We start from the raw sequence: 20295 nt of genomic DNA, 5'->3' as shown, positions 1-20295 counted from the left end.
TGTGTGTGTGATATCCTAAATAAAAATGGGAAGTGCCACAGTTAGTTAACTTAAGGTCAATACAAATCTCTTGAGCACCACAATGATCTTTGTGACAGGTGTGTAGGTGAAAGAAAATACACAAAATACAAAAGTCACATATTTACAGTCTTGTTTACTGAGCAGGTGCAGACAGTTCCTCTTCTTCAGTTATGCTTAGAAAATGAGGGTGTTATGTTAGCATGTTTGGAAGGATGTACAGCAACAGCGATGATGTGTGTGTGTGTGATGTTCATTTAAGCTCTCTCCGAGGACAGAGTGTGTAGTAGAGTGGTAAGGATGGAGAGAAACCCCTTCAGAGCTTTTTCATCTCTCGGTTGCTGTTTAAGAGTCACTTTAACTGCGTCTTGTCCTCTGTCTGTTCTCGTAATCTCTCTCCTGCTCAACCCATTAGCTGTGGCTTCCTCTCCCTCTTTCATTTGCTCATCTTCCCTGTCCTCCACCAACACATCTCTATCACCCTTTCCAGCTTTCTGATTTCCCTCTCCAGTGTACAGCAGCTCCCCCAGGATGAGCGTGCTGTGAGGGGTGTCAGCAGAGCGTGCTTGCTGGGTGTGTGTGTACAGGTAGACCCTCCAGGGGAGCGTGTGTGGTGGTGTAAAGGCCAGTGTCTGGATATTAACCAGCTGCATCGCTGCCTGAAGACTTTGCGGGGAACAGAGGAGTAACTCAGGACATCGGACACGTTCTTCCATGCACACACAATCCTCCCCCTTTATCTTCTCAGGACCTAGACACAACAAAACAAGGAGCAATTACCAGAGGCTGTTAAATGTCAAGAAACATTGAATATACCACTGGGGTACAACTTCATGAAAGGAGGGTCTACAATCTATGACATTTAATTTAAATAGATGAATAATTAAGAAAATATCTAATTATTTGTATTTTTTCACACTTAAAATATATAAACAAAACAGTAATTTGTGAGATGAAACGAAATTGCTACTTTAATCCTGAAATAATATTGTATATAACTGAAATGTATAAGTACAACTATATAATTCACTGTATTTCACAATGGAATTTTTATTTTGACTCCCTTTATCGAGAGTAACATTGCTTTTTATTTCATAATGTGTTGGTGACAGCAGTGGTGACAACTGAGACACTGCTAACTGAGCTGGCCAGTTAGCTGCAGTTAGCAAAAATGTCAAAACTATTTCTAAACTATTCAACTGCAGCAGTAAAGAAATGTACGAAGACAAAGAAACAAAGAAAACTTCAATTAATCTCCTCAAGGCTGCACATGCTACTTTGTTCGCTGGTTTATAGCTAGGCGGGCTTGTGAGTTTTGTTTATTACCCCAAATCACAGTGAGGCAGTGACATGCTGCAATACCAAACAAGGTAAGCAGTGCTGAGCAGCCAAAGCTAAAAATAGACATCAACTGGTTGATATGACGGTGCGACATTTGTCTTTACATCTCAGAACAACATTCTGTCCCATAAAGCAGTGGTCGGCAAGTGGCGGCCTAATATCCAGCCCAGCAGATGTAATTGGTGATTTGATTATTTGTATTTTACGATATCAGACTGACACAGACATTCAAAGGTGCTGATCTCTGTCATGGCAACAACAGTCATTTAATCACCTCTTCTTAAGCAATTTGACTACAAAGTAAAAGCACAACATTTGTTTTGCTGCTGCTGCAATGCTTAACAAAGGATCTGTTATGGCCTGTTTGCATTCATCTTATAATTTAATGATCGCCAGAGCGCCAGTCACCTGATATTAAACCCATTGCATTTCCAAATTGCACTGAACGCAACACTGCACTTTGTCAGGCAATTTAACATACAAATTGTGAAGTCTATTAAATGAACGGTTCATAATATAAGACAAAAGTTTGTGGAATTAGTAAGTAGATGAATTGATGTGTTTTCAGCAGTGTTTTACTGTAATACTGTAGCTGCTGAATGGCTCTACTTCTACAGACCTTTCGATAGATTCAACCTATAATTAAGCATTATATATACATATATTCCACCCAGGAGAGTCGATGGGTTCATGAAGAAGAATCTCTGAGATGTGTGGGTATTGCTTACACATTAACCTCTTTCCATTTGATTACCTTGCTCAGCATGCAAAACCTGCTGCTGCAGCCACAGTCCCTCAAACTCCTCTGGGCTGAGAATCGGGGAGAGGGACAAACTGAGTGGGACGGCAAGGCTGGAAGACAGGACATCAGCGGAGGAATCCACACGCTCAATGGCACTGTCTGAGCCTGGAGAGGACACGAGAGGACAAAGAGGAAGGAAGGGGAGAAGATTGGGGGGGAAGAAGTGGAAAGAAAAGCAGGAGGATACGTGTAAACAACAGGGAGCCAAATGGTGGACAGAAGGACAGAGATTGAGGATGAGGGTTAAAGTGGTAGTTGGGATGATTGCCAGGGGAAGAGACTTGTGATTAAGAATGGCACTGCATTCCCAGAAATGGACAGTAATCTTGTAAAACCAAAACTCTCTCAGACTTTGACCAAAATAGAGTTTAGTATACAAGCTGCATCCAATTGGACCTATTTAAAGTAGTCTAAAGATATTTGTGACTCTCAGAGACCGTCCTCAGTTGTTCCACTTGAGTGGCTTCAGAAAGTCTCCATAGCTGCACGTAACCTCATATTATATGAATTTTATTATATTCAAAAAATGTATATTTATATTCCAGTTATTTGACATATTGATAAAAACCGGAACAGATAATAATGGTAATCCGAGATTAAAGCCAAAAGACTTCCCCTGACTTCTCTAGTGTCACCACTAGATAAAAGATTGAATTTATCCAGTGAAATATCTCAACAATAATTAGGTGGAAAGCCGTGATACTTGGTGTGAGCATTCATGTCTAAGTTAAATTTGTATTACTGAGGCCACAGATAACTGCTGGCTCCATCTTTACACTGAATCCACAGATGTGACAGTGTCACTTTTCTTATCGAGAGAGAATCAAAGCAAACAGGATGCACTTGAGTTCAGCTTGGAGTGTAGAAGCAAAGGCTCTGAGCAAAAGCGGGTTTGTACTTCAACATTATTGGTTAAATTGTGTAGAATTAATGTTAGAAATTTAAATTTAACAATTTAAATTACAATTGTAACAGCATTAGGTGTGAAAAGACCTTGTGAGGGCATTTTGCTGAATGTCTGTAGTGCATATCCACACAGGACATAATCATTGAAAAGACGATTAGAGTAACGCCTCATCAATTTTGGCTTGAGCACAGAGCTTTCATGGCTCTTCACCTGCACTTCTCTTCATGCTGTTAACATACTTATCAACCACCATTATTCAGTAAGGAAGGATGTTGCCTTAGATAGTGCAGGCCAAAAAAAAAAAAAAAACCAGAAATACCAATGCACCATTGAATCTGTGGAATTTCAACAGTCTCCTGTAGGTGGATTAATCATGGTGTTTTCTGTGAGGCCTTTAACTAGCACCTTGATTTAAACTGTGAAATGTGAGGGACTCAAACACTGGAAGGACCAGAGGAGACTGTATGTTTTAGTTTTTCAGCATGTGCTTCAAAGTTTGATAATAGCTACAGCTAAATTACAGGATGCTTGTGACATACATACAAATATAAACAGTATAGAGGGCCATTGTCTCCCAGTGGCGGAAAAAGCATTTTCATCTTTTACGTATTTTGAGATCCTTTAGAGATTTTCAAGGGAGCATGGCTCCCAAAGGCATCATGACCAGCTCCCATGCCAGGAAATCAGCACAATCTAAATTCAACTACATGTTGATAACACAGTTAGAGGGAAGGAGGAGGAAAGGATCATAGAAACACCTCTCAGTAGATTTCAGTCCAGTATAACACTGGCAGTAACAATGACCTCCATGCAAAAACATATAGATGAATTAACACCTGTCCTACGGTGTCAACATAACATTTTGACAGTTTGACGTCACACCCCAAATAGGGTGTGACGCCTGAAAATTTAACTTTACGTATCTTTAAATGTTGTTCTTATTAGAAGAAATTGGATTACTGGTATCAACAATTAAACTGAAGCTAACTTTAATTAAATGTGAAAGTACGATTTCCACAGTGGAAATGTGATTTCCAGAAACTAAATCGCTGCTGGTCAGACTTAGCTCTACTGATTAAATGTGGAACAGGCTTACGATACCTCACAGCCGAATCACCACGCTTAAATAATCACACAGCAATTTAATTAAACAACCGACAGCAACATAAACAAATGATTTATAAGACATTTACTGGTGTGGTTTACTTGTAAACAAAATAAATCCTTCGAAGATTCTGAATGAAGCAGGTTATGACACGATCACACAGAGATTGTTGACTTCAAAGAGTATAATGAACTATAGATGATGTCATAACTATACCACTACTGATTTACATTACCGTTGTGTTGGTTGTACATTGTGGGGAAATTATTCCTGTTTACAGTCTCAAGTAACAGTTAGCAAGGAAATGTAATGCAAGACAGAAAACTAACTTCAACTGCTATTCTATAATGCAGTAACGCCACCAAGACTAAATATCCCATGTGGAGGTGACGAAGGAGCCAACACTCCCACCGACTGTAAATTAGAATCTGATTTGATGTTATATGTCAGTCCTTGTGTAATCCCTAAGCCTCTTGGAAAGAAGAGGTGACTAAATTCACACATATAAAGGCCTTAACAATCACGCCCCATCATATATAAAAGAGCTCATTACACCGTATTGTCCCAATAGATCATTCAGCACTGAGCACTTCTCTCACTCACTCTCTATCTCTCTGCCCTCTGCCCATTTATTTAACATGTCTCTAATTTTGTGTTTTTTCTCTTTCATAGTCTGTTCTCTCACTCTCTCTCTCTCTAATAACATCCTTAAATCTATAAATAAGTCTGATATAGCTGAAATATGACGGTTACACAATTGTTGCTTGTCTCTCTCTCCCCCCCCCCCTCTTTTTCATTCATCTCTCCTTACTTCCTCATTTTTTTCTCCCCTCACCCAAACCGGTCCAGGCTGCCCACACTAGAGTCTAGTGGTTTCTTTCAGTTAACGAGGAAGTTATTTCTCTCCTCAGTTGCCAAAGTGCTGCTCGTTGTGAGAGCTGTTGTACGTCTCTATAATATTGCAAGGTCTGGACCTTACTATGTAAAAGGCCTTAAGATAATATATGTTGTGATTTGGCACGATACGTATAAAATTGGATTTTAATATTGGGAGAGGACTGTAGCTTTCCAAAAGCACATAGCAGCAGCGGGGAAAAAATCAACATCAGTCAGTCATTCTGTTGACAAGCCTGTGCTAAGTGACGGTTTGTGCCGATAGTCTTGTGTTAATATGATGAAGTTTGAGAGACATTTGCAAAAATACTATAAAACACTTTTTCTTTATTTAAAAAAATACTTGAGTAAAGCCCTTAAGAGCTGGCACTATGAATGTCCTCACTCACCTGCATGAACCTCCTCACCATGGCTACAGTTCAGTGTGTCTGAGAGGTTAGTGTTGGGCTTGAGGTCAAAGGTCACATGTTCAGGGCTTCCTCTGCTGGCTAAGTCTGTCTCTACGGCACCCTGCCTGAGAGGCTCCAGGGTGTTAAAGTTGCAGGCCCACTGGCTGATGGGCTCTGCAGGGCGGCCAATCAGAACGCCAAGGGAAGGGTCTGACCTCCGACCCTGGAGGACCTTTCTTGTTTCTTCTATCCCACAATGCAACAGACGGTAATAGAGGAGTGCCTGGTCACGTACACACATGTCTGTCTCCTCCTCTGCAAAACACAAGAGTGTTAACAGTGACATCTCTCACTTCCCCACCCTTTTACATTATCTCTCACACACACACGCACACACGCACACACACCTATGCAGTAGTGCAGCAGTCTTCCAAGCATGTCTTGTGTCTCAGCAGGCCGACACAAAAACATCCTCATGGTGGCCACCAGCAATTCCATCTTGACTCCCAAGGAGGCCTCACTCCTCACTCCGTCGATGAACACCTCCAATGTGTAGGGGGCGCTGGAGATTCGCTCACCGTACACACCGAGCAACCACAGCAAGGCCTGCCTGCCCTAATGGAGGATAAGGAGAATGAGCAGAGGCCCTGAACACCCACTGAGGTGTTGTGAGTGACTCTGGTTGATCTCAGGTTAAAAGGTTCTGTGTAGAGTGTTTGATCACTTGTTGTGAGTTTGGTGATGTGTGCAAATTTCTGTGGGTTGAAAAGTCCTGTACCAATTGTGCGGACATCCTTCGTGTCTGACAATGGCTTTGGGGGAAGGTTGCGGTCTGGGTCAGGGAAGAACCCATTGAACTTTGCCGCAGATCCGGGTCAGGGGATGGATGCTGAATTATTTTTCATTTTATTTAACTTTATATTCTGCGATTTCTCAGAGAATAATTCAAGGATCATGATTATAAAAAAAATCAGGCATGTTTAGGGGTCTGATATTAAGAGTTCCAAAGTTTCAAATAAAAATGTGGATCTTGTGGATGGGTGGAAGATTGTTTCATCAGCATTAAAAGAGGACTGCTGGTAAGAAAATATGGATCTAAACAATGTTGGTTCCATATTATCTAATAATAATAATGACATAGTAAATATTATACATCAAATATAAGAAACATATTAGGCCTTAAGGATACACACAGAAAGTCGGCCCAACTTCACAATAAGGGCAGAAACACATTGACCTGTCAGAAGCAACAAATTACTCATGAGGAGTAACCAGTCGCGTCTAAGATAAGTTGTGCATTTATTGTTAAGTGTAGTCTGTTAAAAAACAAGATAGAGCATAAGAGGGTAAAGGCTGGGATATACTTCATTTGAACAGGTTTGTACAAAGGCAAAGCTCCTGGATAGTTCCAAACGGCAGCTAATGTAGGCAGGACAAAAAGCAAACCATCAAAAACAATGGGACAAAAGTACATGTTTACAGAGTCTCTCTATGAAGGCATAGCACTCAGCTGTACATAGAAGAGACTGACACAGAGAAGGTCAAACCTCCACCTCCATGCTCCTGGCCGATCACGGCATAACGTGGGCAGACTTGTTGGACTGTCAGCATAGAAACTTGTAAATTGTGACATCAGAGAGGTGTGAGGGGCAAAGAAACACAGTAAGTGATCCAGCTGGCAGGGAGTAAACCCTGGACTCTCTGCTCGGGGCCGAGTTACTGAGTAAAGTATAAATGTTAATTAATCACTTTGAAGTTTTTCCTTCTTAATCTATTACTGCCGGCTGCTACTGGCAGACAAACAACAGAAAGAGAAGCAGGAAAATGACGGCAGGAAATGAAGAGACGGTTTGCTCACACAGATCAGCTCATAATTACACCACAGGAAGGAAATGTTGACATGTAAATATCTTAAGCGGGTCGTCTTCGTGCAGGCTCCCACACCTTAGTCTGGTTTCTCTCTGAGGCTTGTTTATGAAAGTCGACCTCAAAGGTCACACATTGAAACCAAATTCAAAGAAGTGTTTTCATATATAAACACAGGCGCTGCTTGTGGTGGAGGAAAAAATATATGATTTCTAGTTACTTATCACCACCAACCAACTCTCTTGATGTCCTCGTCAGTGTCTTCTACGTGTAGAGCAATGCTTTTTCATGCAGAGATTTATTATTTTTTTTCTTTTTTCTTTTTTCTTTTATGCATCCGTCACGTGTTCTTGGATCTCCTGCTGTGCTCTCACATCAGATTCTCCAGACTTTCTGCAGACTTAATACTAGGAGGCCAAGCGGAGAAAGTCTTTGTGCCAGGCGGAGAAAATCTTTGTGCAGCAAATGATTCTTGCTGTTGACAATTGTGTTTCTCCACACAAGAGCAACAATAATCTCATTATGACATTCCTAGGTGAAAATAAAAAGTTTTCTTCTGGAAACAAGATATTTTGTGTTAAAAGCAAGATTAAAAAAATCACCTGTTGGCACTTTAAAGGCTCCGTGGAAAACCTACTGACGTTCAGCTGCCATGCTAATGCTAAGGCCCTAATACACTTCCCATTTACAATATAGTAAAGTGCACTGCATTCACAGGTACTGTCATATTCTGAAGGTGAAATTTATGATCGACATAAAGCCTAAAATAAACGAAATAAAAAGAAATGTCCAAGGCATATATAACGTTTTCTGGTATCAATCCCACAAAGCAATGCACACTATTTTAAAGGTGAAAAAACTAACCGTGTTGTTATAGTATACATGTCAGTTTTTCAGTCAGTGATGTGATGTGAGATCGAGTCACAGTGTGTGTGTGTAGGTGTGTTTGTGTGTCAATTGTGTAAATGTTTTCAGGGTGTAACTGACCTGGCTATCCTGCAGCGTCTCCTCACAGCCCTCGACAGCCAAACACACTGTGTCGCTACACTGTGGACAAACCCAGACCAGGTCGCGCATTGTCTGCACCACAGCTGACGAGTGTGGGTGAGATGGTGATGGAAATAGAAAAAACAAGAGTTGACAACTGTGAATGATAGAATTGTCTTTTCTGTCTGTAAGACCAAACAAATGTGATATACTAACAGACTATAGTTTGTGTGCAATGTGCACGTGGGGCAGGGTGAAACAAGTTTTACCAGAGGTGATGTGCTCTTGTTTGAGCCCGAGCAGCTCAATAAGGATCTCCAGACATCTGTCGCTGTAGCTCCGTCCAATACGACCTGCACCCAGTCCACACAAGATAACACAGGCCATAAGTGAGGCTGACTTTATACAGCGATGCCACATTAGAGAGAGAACACAGCACACTAACACTGCACACTCTCAGCGCTCTGAATGCTGAACATATAATATATATTCATACCAGACTTTGTGTCTAAAGTGGGGGTTCCAAACGTTTTCCTTATTGTCCTCTAGTTACTATTAAACAAGTGTGATGAGGACAATGTGGACCTTTGCATTATAGGGAAGAGGTGTTTGAAATGAAAGGAGTGAAGAGAACCAGTGAACAGGGCCAGGTCATATTGCCATAGAAACATACACTCTGACTCATAAACGGACTGAGCTTAAACATGGAGGAATAAAGTCTAAAATTAAAACAATAGAAGGCTGTAAAACTTAAATTTATATATGTTTTATGTATATTTATTTATATATATTTAAAAGGTATAAAATGAGTTCCAGTGAGGATATGGAAGTGTGTTTCTTTTAATTCAGATGTAGTGAAGAAAAAAGCATTTTCATGATAATAGAGATGTGCATGGATGGGTTTGTATGCGTGAGTGTGTTTACCTATGGCTGAAATAGCAGCCTGGGCAGTGTCAGTGTTGACATCAGTGCAGTATCCTCTCAGCTCATCCAGTAACATCACTATATTCTCGTCATTCACCAGCTCCACCAGCACCTGCAAACACAACAGCACTAGCTTTTCTATTTGACTGCTCATGTTAACAATAGATAATTACTGTGTGATAACTGGGGACACTGCAGTGATTTAGTTCATAAAGTGGGAGGTCAAACTCAGGGCAGCAGTGGCTCAGCCATCCAGAGCCTTTGATATGGATCCAGTTTTTTACATGTTTGAAAACATCTTAAGCTCTTCACCCCTTGACTTAACTATCCAGGAGTGTGATAACACGTATATATTTATACAATTTCTAGAATTTCTAACCAAGTGATGCATGTACCTTTGTTCCGTATACACACACCTGCTCACACACCACTTCCCTTCCCGACTCTCTTTGTGCTTCACGTTGACCTTTCAACCATTAGTTCCTCCTGTTTTTGTTTCTGAGACTGTCTATGCCCTGTTTTGCTGCCTTGTTCTGGTTTTTTTACTTTGTGCTTGTGCTTATTTTGTGAATTTTGCCTTTGGATGCCCTGCAACCTTTGCATTGCTGACTGCCTTCCTGTGTCTGAGCTCTGCTTGGATTAAAACTGAGACTGTTGATTTGAACTTTGCGTTTTGCCTGATTCCTGAATGTGAGTCTCTGCTCTTGGTCCAGTCATCACAGCATCTCGGCGCGAGCAAACACATTTAAGTCAGCTAACTAACTAACTAAGAAATTAACAAAGAAAACAGTCTGCTTTGGTGGTGGACTTGTGTCCTCTTCTTATGTTTTTCTGTGAAGGGGACATCTACAGCAAGTCCCCCCTCTTTCATCCACATCTCTGTACATCAAAGTGCTGCATAAACTGTTGACTTTCCCACATAGGTCTCACAGTCACAGCAGCCCAGTCAGGGAGCTCCCTGTTTAAATTCACATTCACTCGTCTTGTTTTGTCTGTAATGTGTTGGTGTGAACATGAAAACAATATCTTTTTTCCCCCTTGGTCCAAAAGAAATGAAACGACCTGTGTGAAAGCACCAACAGAATCACACATTCTGCTGCATTTTACATGGGAGTAGTCAGTTATGTCTGGTAGAGAGAGAAGTTTATGGCATTGTTTATCTAAACTTTTTTTTTGTTGAGTTTTAGTTGTATACAATATAACTATGGTTATACTATACACAAAACCTGCAAACACCAGCATAACTGTACTGTGATGAGAAAAAGTAGAACAGAATGTAGAATAAAAAATGAGAGAGGTCACAGTGAAGATCTACTGAAGAAACCAAACAGTCATTACCTGCATCTTCCTTTGCTTGATGTAGGCAGGCTCAGCATAGCCACAAAAGAAACGTTTGTAGTGTGCCCCCATCAGGCCAGGGAGAGAACGCAACAGCAGCTAGAAGACGACAAAATCACATTTCTCAAAATGTATCCACACCCATCTGACAAGAGTTTTCCACTAACAAAGTAATTAACTAGTGAATAATACTGTTTATATCTCAACATCCAGCCACTCGCACCAAACACACACACACAAAAGATAATGCTTTCTCAAACCATGTTATGCATGGTGGATGATGCGTCTTCACTTCCTCCCACTATAACAAAACGAAGCCAAAATATCCCGGGTAGTCTGCAGTGCACAGTGATTGCACAGTATTGTCCAGTGGAGGGGTCCCTCTGAAATACATGCTTGACCAATAGTGAGTCGGTCTCAGCTGTCAAACATGACGCCTTAAATAGCTAATTAAACCCCAATTTACAGAATAAGGAGCACTTGAACATACATCAGTGGGATAAGAACTACCTAAAATCACATCTTTAGAAAAACTATTTATCTTCTATCTATCTGGCCCATGTCCCCTCTTCGTTGGAGAGCAGACATCCATCTCTCTCTATATATATCGTTTTTTTATAGTGGGAGGAAGTGGAGACACATCATCCATCTTTATTTACAGTCATTGATTTCCATAAGTATATAGGTATATGTAAACTTAAGGTATACATATATCTGAGTGGATCGTTGGTCGGTGATGTCATGTTTTAAATATCAAGGTTCTACATTGCAATTGTGATGATTTGCTGCTTTTCTTTGTTTTGTGTAACAGTAAATTTAGCGTCTTTCTGAAGTTATACAAAATTATTCATCAACTTCCATCAAACCAACTTTTGATGGTCGATTAATCAAGATAATATCTGGCAGATTTATTGATGATCAATACACAATAAATAGCATTAAGGCAGCCGTATATACAGTTGCAATCAGAAATATTCAACCCCCCAAAGATTTTAAGGATTTATCAATTAAAGTTTTTTCAAAGAGCAAGATTCTGCTTCGGATGACTTCTTTATGAGTTGAGTGATACATAAAATCAACACAGAAAATGCATGATGTAGTATTTGTGTGTAACAGTATATTTTGTTAAGATAGCCATGTCACAATTATTCAACCCCTATATAATATTGTTGTTTTTAAAGCTGTCTGACAGTTTTTATGGCCTAAAGTGGAGTTGAAACATAATTAAGCCTTTGGGAACTCTGTAATGATCCTTCAATTGCTTCAGCTGTGATGCATATATAAACCCCACCCTTGAAGGTATTCAAGGTGAGCTGCAATCATGGGAAAGAAAAAGGAGCTTCCACGAAAGCTGAGAGAGATTATTTCATCACACCTGAAGGACCTTGGGTATAAGAAGTTTTCCACAACAAATTATATTCCAAGAGACACCATTGGGAGCATTATAAGGAAGTTTAAAACTTATGGAGCAGCTTCAAACCTGCCTGGCCGTGGAAGAAAGCCCAACATTTCATCAAGGGCCCTCAGCAACTGAGTCAGAACAACTAAGAGAAACCCCTGTGTGACTGCAAGACACCTACAGGATGACCTGATGAAGGCTGGTACAAGTGCTTCAGTGGCAACTATAAGACGTGCACTGAATAAACAAGGACTTCATGGCCGGACTCCAAGACGCACTCAGCTCTTGACCACAAGGAACATCAAAAGTCGACTAGAATATGCCAGGAGGAATTTGGATAAGACGACTGAGTTTTGGGTGACAGTTCTATGGACTGATGAAACCAAACTGGAACGGTTTGGACATATGGACCAGCGGTATGTCTGGCGTGCGAAAGGCCAGGCTTATGACCAGAAGAATACCATCCCCATGGTCAAGCATGGAGGTGGGTCATTGATGATGTTGGGCTGTTTTTCTGCGGCAGGAACTGGCAATCTTGATCGTGTACCTGGCATCATGGATTCCCAGAAATACCAGGCCATTTTAAAGAGGAATGTGATGCCTTCTGTTGACAAATTAAACCTTGGTGATCATTGGACTTTCCAGCAAGACAATGATCCCAAGCACACCTCCAAGTCAACCAAAGCTTGGTTGAGAAAAGGATCCTGGAACGTCCTGGAGTGGCCTTCTCAGTCACCAGATTTAAATCTGATTGAAAATCTTTGGTGGGATTTAAAAAAGGCAGTTGCAGCACGGAAGCCATCAAACATCACTGAGCTAGAGGCTCTTGCACGTGAAGAATGGACAAAGATTCCGATCGAGAGGTGTAAGAAGCTTGTCAGCACTTACCGAAAACGTTTGTTAGAAGTTATAAAAGCTAAAGGATGCGCCACAAAGTACTGAAGCTGGGGGTTGAATAATACTGCACATGCACATGTATTAAAAGAGTTACATTTTTCATTTGAACTTCAAAGTTAAGTCAACTTCTGTTGTCAAAATAACTCAAATATGTATCAATAAATATCTTTTGTTGTTTAATGAGGTTTTTTGTCATTTATTGTCATTATCTTTCATCCACATCACTATAATGCTTTTTGAGGTGAGGGGGTTGAATATTTCTGATTGCAACTGTCGCTGCATACATACAGTATATATGTGTATATATAATATATATCTGGCCAAACATTGGGTGAATTATTATGTTCCTCCAATATTAATTATTTGTGTGAGAGCCAGAGACAGAGCGGTACATTCATTATCATTTATTTATATAATACATTATTTTGATATTTTATTTACCTATTCATTTGTTTTTGTTCATGTAATTTCTCTTCTTTTTGGTTCATACCATGTTTTCCATTATGTATAAAATGTGTCAGTAGAATTGTACAGTATTGAATGCTGCTTTAATATCATGTGTGGATCCTGTTGAACCCTCTTCCTCCAAACTTGAATCATTCACCCTCACCTGTATGTGGCAGATGGCAGTGAACCTCATCTCTCTGGAAACGCTCCCACAGGTGGTCAGCAGGGGTCCTCGTACTCGCTCCAGGGCCGCCTGACTGACAGCCGGTAGGGCTGAGCAGAGGCTCAGGAAGAGGCTCAGGGTGGCAGCCATGACTGGAGGGTAGGGGCTGACGAGGGATGCGTCCAGCAGGGACAGGATGTCGAAGAGCTCGTCGTCTGACTGAGGCCGGTAGCGCTGGAGGACTCTCAGCACCTCGCACTGACCCCAAATGTCACACTCCTTCAGCCTGGGAGAAGAGACGCACACACACACACAGTCGGATCACTTTGTCAATGGGAAGATTATGAAGTAAGTATAAGTCTGGGTGAGCTACGGGAGTGACAGCTCCCAGCAAAGAAATAGTCCAGCATATAACCAGAACATAATAGTCTCCCTCCTCTTTCTCTAACCTGTCTCTAACTTGGAAGGGCCAGGTTCAGGGCCATGGTTGAAGGCCAGATCAAACCCCCCCGGTCCTCCAATGTGCATGTCGAGGTGTCTATGAGCAAGACACTGGACCCCCCCCCCCTTTGCCTCTGACAGCTGGGCCAGCTGGGCCAGCAGTGTGTGAGTGATGTGCGATAGAAAAAGATGTGCTGCATATAGAAGTGCTGTATGAATGGGTGACTAGCACTTTGTGTGTTTTATAAACACTCTGGCCAATGCCAAACGAGCTGCACGGAGCTGGGCTGTGAGCACAGGTCCCACTCGGGCCCTCATGCCACCCTCATGGAGTCTGTTTCTGACAGTTTGGTCAGAAACATGCACACTACTAGCCTGCTGGAGGTCATTTTGTAGGGCTCTGGCAGTGCTCCTCCTGTTCCTCCTCGCACAAAGGAGCAGAGACTGGTCCTGCTGCTGGGTTGATGCCCTTCTAAGGCCCTGTCCAGCTCTCCTTGTGTAACTTCAAACCTTCTTGCGACCGCACGTATGGATGTGCCATTCTGGAGGAGCTGGACTACCTGTGCAACCTGAGTGGGCTGCAGGTACCGCCTCATGCTACCATAGTGAACCAAGCAGTAAGGACACTAGCAGAACACAAAACTAGAGAGGAGTCAGTCAGGAAGGATAATTAGAGATTAATTGTCTGTGTCAACCACATGCAAAACCATTCCCTTTATGGGAGCTCTCTTGCTTTTACCTCTCCATTGCACATGTTGTCACTTTCATTTGCACCACAGCAGGTTGTCACAATTAAATTTCCCCTTGATTGTTTTAAGCAGTTTATCGCTTGGGACCATTACATTTACCACAACTGCCCTCTTCTGCTGTTTGTCGACCACAACAGTGTCCAGTTGGTTAGCCATCACCTACCTATTCGTCTGGATCTGGAAGTCCCACAGGATCATAGTTTGGTCATTCTCAACCATATTTGGAGGGGTCTTGCATTTTGACTCCCAGTTTACTCATGTTTCTGTACACTTTTCTAGCCACTTGGTCGTTCTGTTCCATGTATGGTTCACCTACCTTCTTTTTTTTAAATTTTGATAGTTATTGTTATGACAACAGGTTTCTGTGACATTCTGATTATTGGCCAACCTGTTCAGGAGGTGATGTGTGATAGGTTTGTTGATAGCGACTCCCCCCTCCTCCTTCAGGATCTCCTCCAGGGCTCGGAGGCAATTCACCATCACCACCGGGTCTGGGTCCCTCAGCAGACTGTACAGCTCGTTCACCACCGCAGCATCTGGAAGAACCAATAATAAGAGGTTTGTTTCTACATATGCAAAAGAGTGTGACAAACATAATCAGGCATGGACACATCAACAGTAATTGAAGGTAGAGGTGGGTTGAAGATGATTTCATTCATCACATAATCTGGACAGGATTAGAAAACACAATTGCTATCATCAGCCCCTTCCTTTTTCTTTTGCATTGTTTAATAACAGATGCATATAGTAATCGATAGTCTGTTTGTTTCAATTATTAGAGTCATTTTTGCTATATCCACACATTTTAAAATGATTGAAACTGTTTTTCACTGTATCCTGAAGTTCCAGAACAATCATCCATCCCTTCATCAGACTGATTTGTCTGATGTCCAACTAACAGGCAACATATGGACATTATGGTGCTGCATGAATGAGGAGGAGATATTTCAGAAGATCAGAGGGAGGAAAAGGATAACACAAAAAAGATGCAGCACATATACTGTATATATTTTTTTGTTCCACACATTCTTCCTCTTATCAAAATCTGCCATCTACATTACCCACAATGCAGTGTTCAGTTTATTTCCATTCACACACCCCGAGATTTCTTTACTTTTACAATTCTAGATCTTGCAGCATGATCTTGGTTAAAACAACCAAGATCATGGTTGATCATGGTCGATGACGTCATCAACATCGCTTTCTCCTCCGCTGAGCCACAGGAGACATTTAACACCTGTGAACTACTTCCCATTAACTGACGTTTATGTGTAAAACTACTTCCCCTTTGCACTTTACATCCATTTCCTCTAAAGTAAAAATATATTCAGAAACCACCAATACTCATCTCCAACATACTGTCACATAGAGGAAACTGCTGAGGTCAGATTTTCATATTTAAGTCCATCGTTCCTGCAGGTTTTGATAAGTTTTCACTGACCGGGTTCTATCCTGAGATCCACATAGAGACGGTAGAGTTCTACTCACAAATGGATTAAGTCAAAAATGTCATTTTTAAAATTTGTATTAGAAATGTTTGCATGCATGTCTGCTTATGACAAAACAAAATGTTTATATTTATGTCTGTATATGACAAGGTAAATACAGTTAGTATAAATTACCCCAAAGTTTCCAGTTTATTCCCATTAATTCCCGTATATTCCCGTTAATTCCCATGGAAAGTTTCCAACTTTGAATATTCACGGAATTTTGCAACCTAGTGTGCACCAGACCTAAGAGAGAACACTTCTCAGTTTTTACCCATACAAGTTGGATGATTAGATACAACCCTGATAAAGGCAACAGGTTGAACTGTGTCTGTTTCACAAAATGTCTCAATACTAAAACCTGCTGGAGCCCCAAATCTGTGGCTGAATGTCGGTGACAGACAGAGACAGTAAAGCTGTCATCCACCCTACCTATCTCAGAGTTGGTTTGAAGATTGTGTAGCTTGGCCCAGCCAAGTACAGCCACCCGCCGCACACAAGCTGCTCTGTCCCTCAGTCCTGCTGTCAGTGGCTGCTCCACGTACTCCACCAGACTGGGTAACCTGGAAGGCACAGACACACAATCAGAAGGCCAACAGGCTGATGTAATGAGATGTACTAATGTTGATGTGTGTAACACCTCACCTGAGATTGGTCATATTCCTCAGGGCCAGGCTGCGGACCATGGGGTTGGGATCCTGACAATCTTTCCTCAGTGTGTTGATGACCAGCAGAGACAGCTCTGGGTTTAAAGTGGCATAGGAACACAGGAAGACATAGACCAGTTTCTTCTGGACTATGTCTACTGTGGCACATGCTTTGACCATTTCGCTGAACAGGCCGGATACATCCACACCCTGCGACATTGCCCTGAGACAGAGAAAGGGAGGTGGGAATAAAATGAGTAGCGTGTGTGTGTGTGTGCACCAGAGAATAAAGAAAATGTGACACTGATAGAAAAGATTTTAAAAAACATGTACAAGACAGAAAAAAGACAATGTGCTTTGTTAGTCTTCCACTTCATAACTATGAAGAAGCCCACAGGCCTTGAATTAAACAGTGTAAGCACCAGGAAAAAGACAACCAGACTCCACTGTTAACCCTTAAGGTAATTATGGTGTGGACGTCAAGATACCTCAAGATATGAAGTTACCAAATCCAAGGTACTCTTTTTATATTTAGGGGACTATTTTCTGAAAGAGAAGATGACTGGCCTCTGCATATATATGAAAGGTTCATTTGAAATAGAAATAAAATGTCTTTTAAAATGGGAATGCAGAATTTGAAGAAAAAAAATCATTTGAAAATCTGTAGACATCATAAGAGTGGAATGTATGTTCAGTTTACCTCATAAAATGGCTATTGAACGAAATATAAACTAGAAGGACTGCCCTTCCCTAAAGGCAGACTTGAGATATCATGTCTCATTCAGTATCATTTTCACTGTGCCCTCAGACCTTTTAACTACTCAAATTCTGACAGGTTATCAGTGAGTGCAGAGTTTCTCCAGCCAGCTCCATGGTAAAAACTTGAAATGACCCAATAAGCCCTTGTGAGAAAACAGCAGGAGATTCTCCTCAGGATTCACCCTGAGCAAGTGGTGTGTTAATGATGTTTCTTACACAGACAAAATATCGTATAAAAAGCGGAGCCATGCAAGTTGAAGATGCTGACGAAGATGTCAAGAGAGCTTTTACATGATAAGGGCCGTTGCCGGTGTCCATTTGCTGTAAACAAAAACATGTGATCTCTGCAGTGGAATGAATACGTTATGTTCTGCCTCTGCCTGCTACACCACCTCTCACCTGAACACTTCTGAGCAGAGAATCTCCTGCTGCATTGTTCATGTGTGAAAGGCAAACTCCGGTTCGAATTCTGCGGACATTCTCCAGATTTCATGTCTGAAAACGGTTTGCAAAAGGATTCTCTTGAGAATGTTCAATGTTTGGCCAACTTCAGGTGCAGTGATATTTTTTGGGAGAGCAGCTGCTTCCACTGTCCATAATTTATAACCTCAAGAATGGAGATTTTGATCAGCCCCAGTGTTTTAGCCTTTAGCTGATACTCTGGGCAGTTTTTTTACCTCACTGATCCGAGTGCCCACTTCTAGGGAGTGTAGTTGAAGAAATAAATCCACCTATAGACAGTTGATCTGTTTTTCTCCATGTGGACATGAATATATCTCTCTTTGAGATGAATGTGTAACTCTTTCCAGCTTTATGCATGTCAACTCACCCCCCTTGTCCCTCTCTTCTCTCCCCTCTTTTCAACCAACCTCTCCTCTCGACCCCATTTTTCTCAAACCTCAACCTTACTATGTAAAGTGTCTTGAGATCTTTTGTTGATGTCATTAGCCGAGGGGTTCACATGCATTATACAACCTACACTGTGAAATTTTGAATAGTGTGTTTAGTGTGGGCAAGAATGATACAATTATTTGTGTGTTGTTATTTTAAACAGATTGAGTTTTTTTATTATTGTAATTCAGATGAAGATTTCACCATATTTTAAGACAGATTTAGACACATATGTCCGTCAGCTACCTGATGACTTTGAGGATGGTGTTCCTGTATCGCAGCTGGTCAGACTGAACGTTGGGGTTGGAAAGAGCTCTCCTCAGCTCCCTCACCGTGTCCTCACTGCCCAAATAAGGCATGGTGGCCACAGACAGCCCGCACACTAATAAAGAAAACACACAATGCTGGAAATTAGATCACACACAACATTAAACATTAGTTCACTTAACAAAAAACAACTAGAGAGCCTGCTGACGTTTGATTGACATGAAGACAATAAACATTTAACAGGTTCATACAAAATAATTACAAAGCAGAGGAGTATAAGTCTGACTTTTATCAAAGTTATAACCAACCTTGACCTTCTATGTAAAGTGCCTTGAAATAATGTATATTATGTTTTGGCGCTATACAATTAAAATTGAATTGAGAGTAATTCAGGCTTTTATCACAGGTATTACACACCTAAAGAGAATAAGTCAGGGTTTTATCAAATTTATTACAAACATGAAAACAGTAAGTGAGGCTCTTATCAGAGACCAGAAGAGAATAAACCAAACTATCTAAAGTCAGGTTTTTATCCTTAATATTAATTATAATTTTTGTGGTATTACATGTTAAAAAATATTCGATTTAGTATAGTGAATACTACAGACCAGAGTCAGGCTTTATCGGAATTATTAATGATATAATGAGAGTAAGTCAGGCTCACACACCAGAGGAGAATAAGCCAGGCTTTTGTCGTGCAAATCAGAGTCAAGGTTATCGTTTCAACGTAATAAACCTAAAAGGCACTTGCTGCATATCACTATTGTTAACTCAATCCTGTGTTACTTCTACGAACATTACCGTTCAATACATCAGACACGGGACCTGCTGGGTTGACTGGTTTGTTTACACAGCGCGCTCACTTCCGCATTTCTTCTTCTTCTGCATCATGCCTCTGTATGTTGTCGCATACTGCCCTCGGCTGGTTGGAATGGGAATAACACTCCATCATTCACCAACACAACAGTCGCGTATCCCTTAGGACTTAAACCATACCAGACACTTTCAAATTAAACCATCTAATCTAGTTTATATGTTTTTCAGACATCTCTGAAGAATTCCAAGCTTCTTCCACTGTACACTGACCAGACTAGATGTATTTCATTTTCAGAAATCCATAATCCTAATTCACGTCTCTCCACCATCCATTCTATTTCTAACAGAAAATAACTTTTTGCACATTTGCGTTTATGTAGGCAGGTTTAATATTGGTCTTTAATTAGCTAAAACATCTGTATCAAGAGTGGGCTTTTTAAGCAGAGGTATAATTACCGCTACCTTAAAAGCTTGTGGTACGTAGCCGGTTAACAAAGACATATTCATCTGATTAAATATGGAACCATCAATTATAGAAAAAACTTCCTTAAAAAGTCTAGTTGGGATAGGGTCTAATAGACGAGTTAATGGTTAAGAGGAAAAAACTAGTGAAGTCAGTTCAGAAAGATCTATAGAAGAAAAGTGGTATAATGTAAATCTGGTGCTACAGGTGGTTCTATAGTTTCTGTACTAGACAATGTATCTGTTCAATTCATGGGGAGGAGGTGGGGAATTTTTTTCCTGATGGTTATAATTGTATT

At 40.9% G+C, this 20295-nt stretch overlaps 1 protein-coding gene across 2 annotated transcripts; it reads right to left on the bottom strand.

Annotated features, from left to right (window-relative positions):
• Positions 1-134: 134 nt before the first annotated feature.
• On the bottom strand, positions 135-19613 carry ap4b1 (adaptor related protein complex 4 subunit beta 1). Of its 2 annotated transcripts, none has more exons than XM_035159117.2 (14): positions 19520-19613; positions 18698-18833; positions 16800-17024; positions 16587-16717; positions 15056-15203; positions 13478-13763; positions 10572-10670; positions 9234-9345; positions 8579-8662; positions 8310-8413; positions 5864-6071; positions 5457-5771; positions 2114-2266; positions 135-769 (listed from the first exon to the last, which is right to left on the bottom strand). In XM_035159117.2, exons 2-14 carry the CDS (start codon positions 18808-18810, stop codon positions 276-278), a joined length of 2472 nt encoding a protein of 823 aa, XP_035015008.1. In that variant the 5' UTR covers positions 18811-18833; positions 19520-19613; the 3' UTR covers positions 135-275. The 2 variants fall into 2 exon arrangements, with proteins under 2 accessions (XP_035015008.1, XP_035015009.1); XM_035159118.2 differs by lacking the exon at positions 19520-19613 and adding an exon at positions 19387-19519.
• Between the last annotated feature and the right edge of the window lie 682 nt (positions 19614-20295).

The sequence above is a fragment of the Hippoglossus stenolepis genome, chromosome 6 (assembly GCF_022539355.2).
Source record: "Hippoglossus stenolepis isolate QCI-W04-F060 chromosome 6, HSTE1.2, whole genome shotgun sequence".
NCBI classification, from domain to species: domain Eukaryota; kingdom Metazoa; phylum Chordata; class Actinopteri; order Pleuronectiformes; family Pleuronectidae; genus Hippoglossus; species Hippoglossus stenolepis.
Note: the sequence above shows the minus strand (reverse complement) of the source record. Positions and strands in the feature narration are given on the sequence as shown.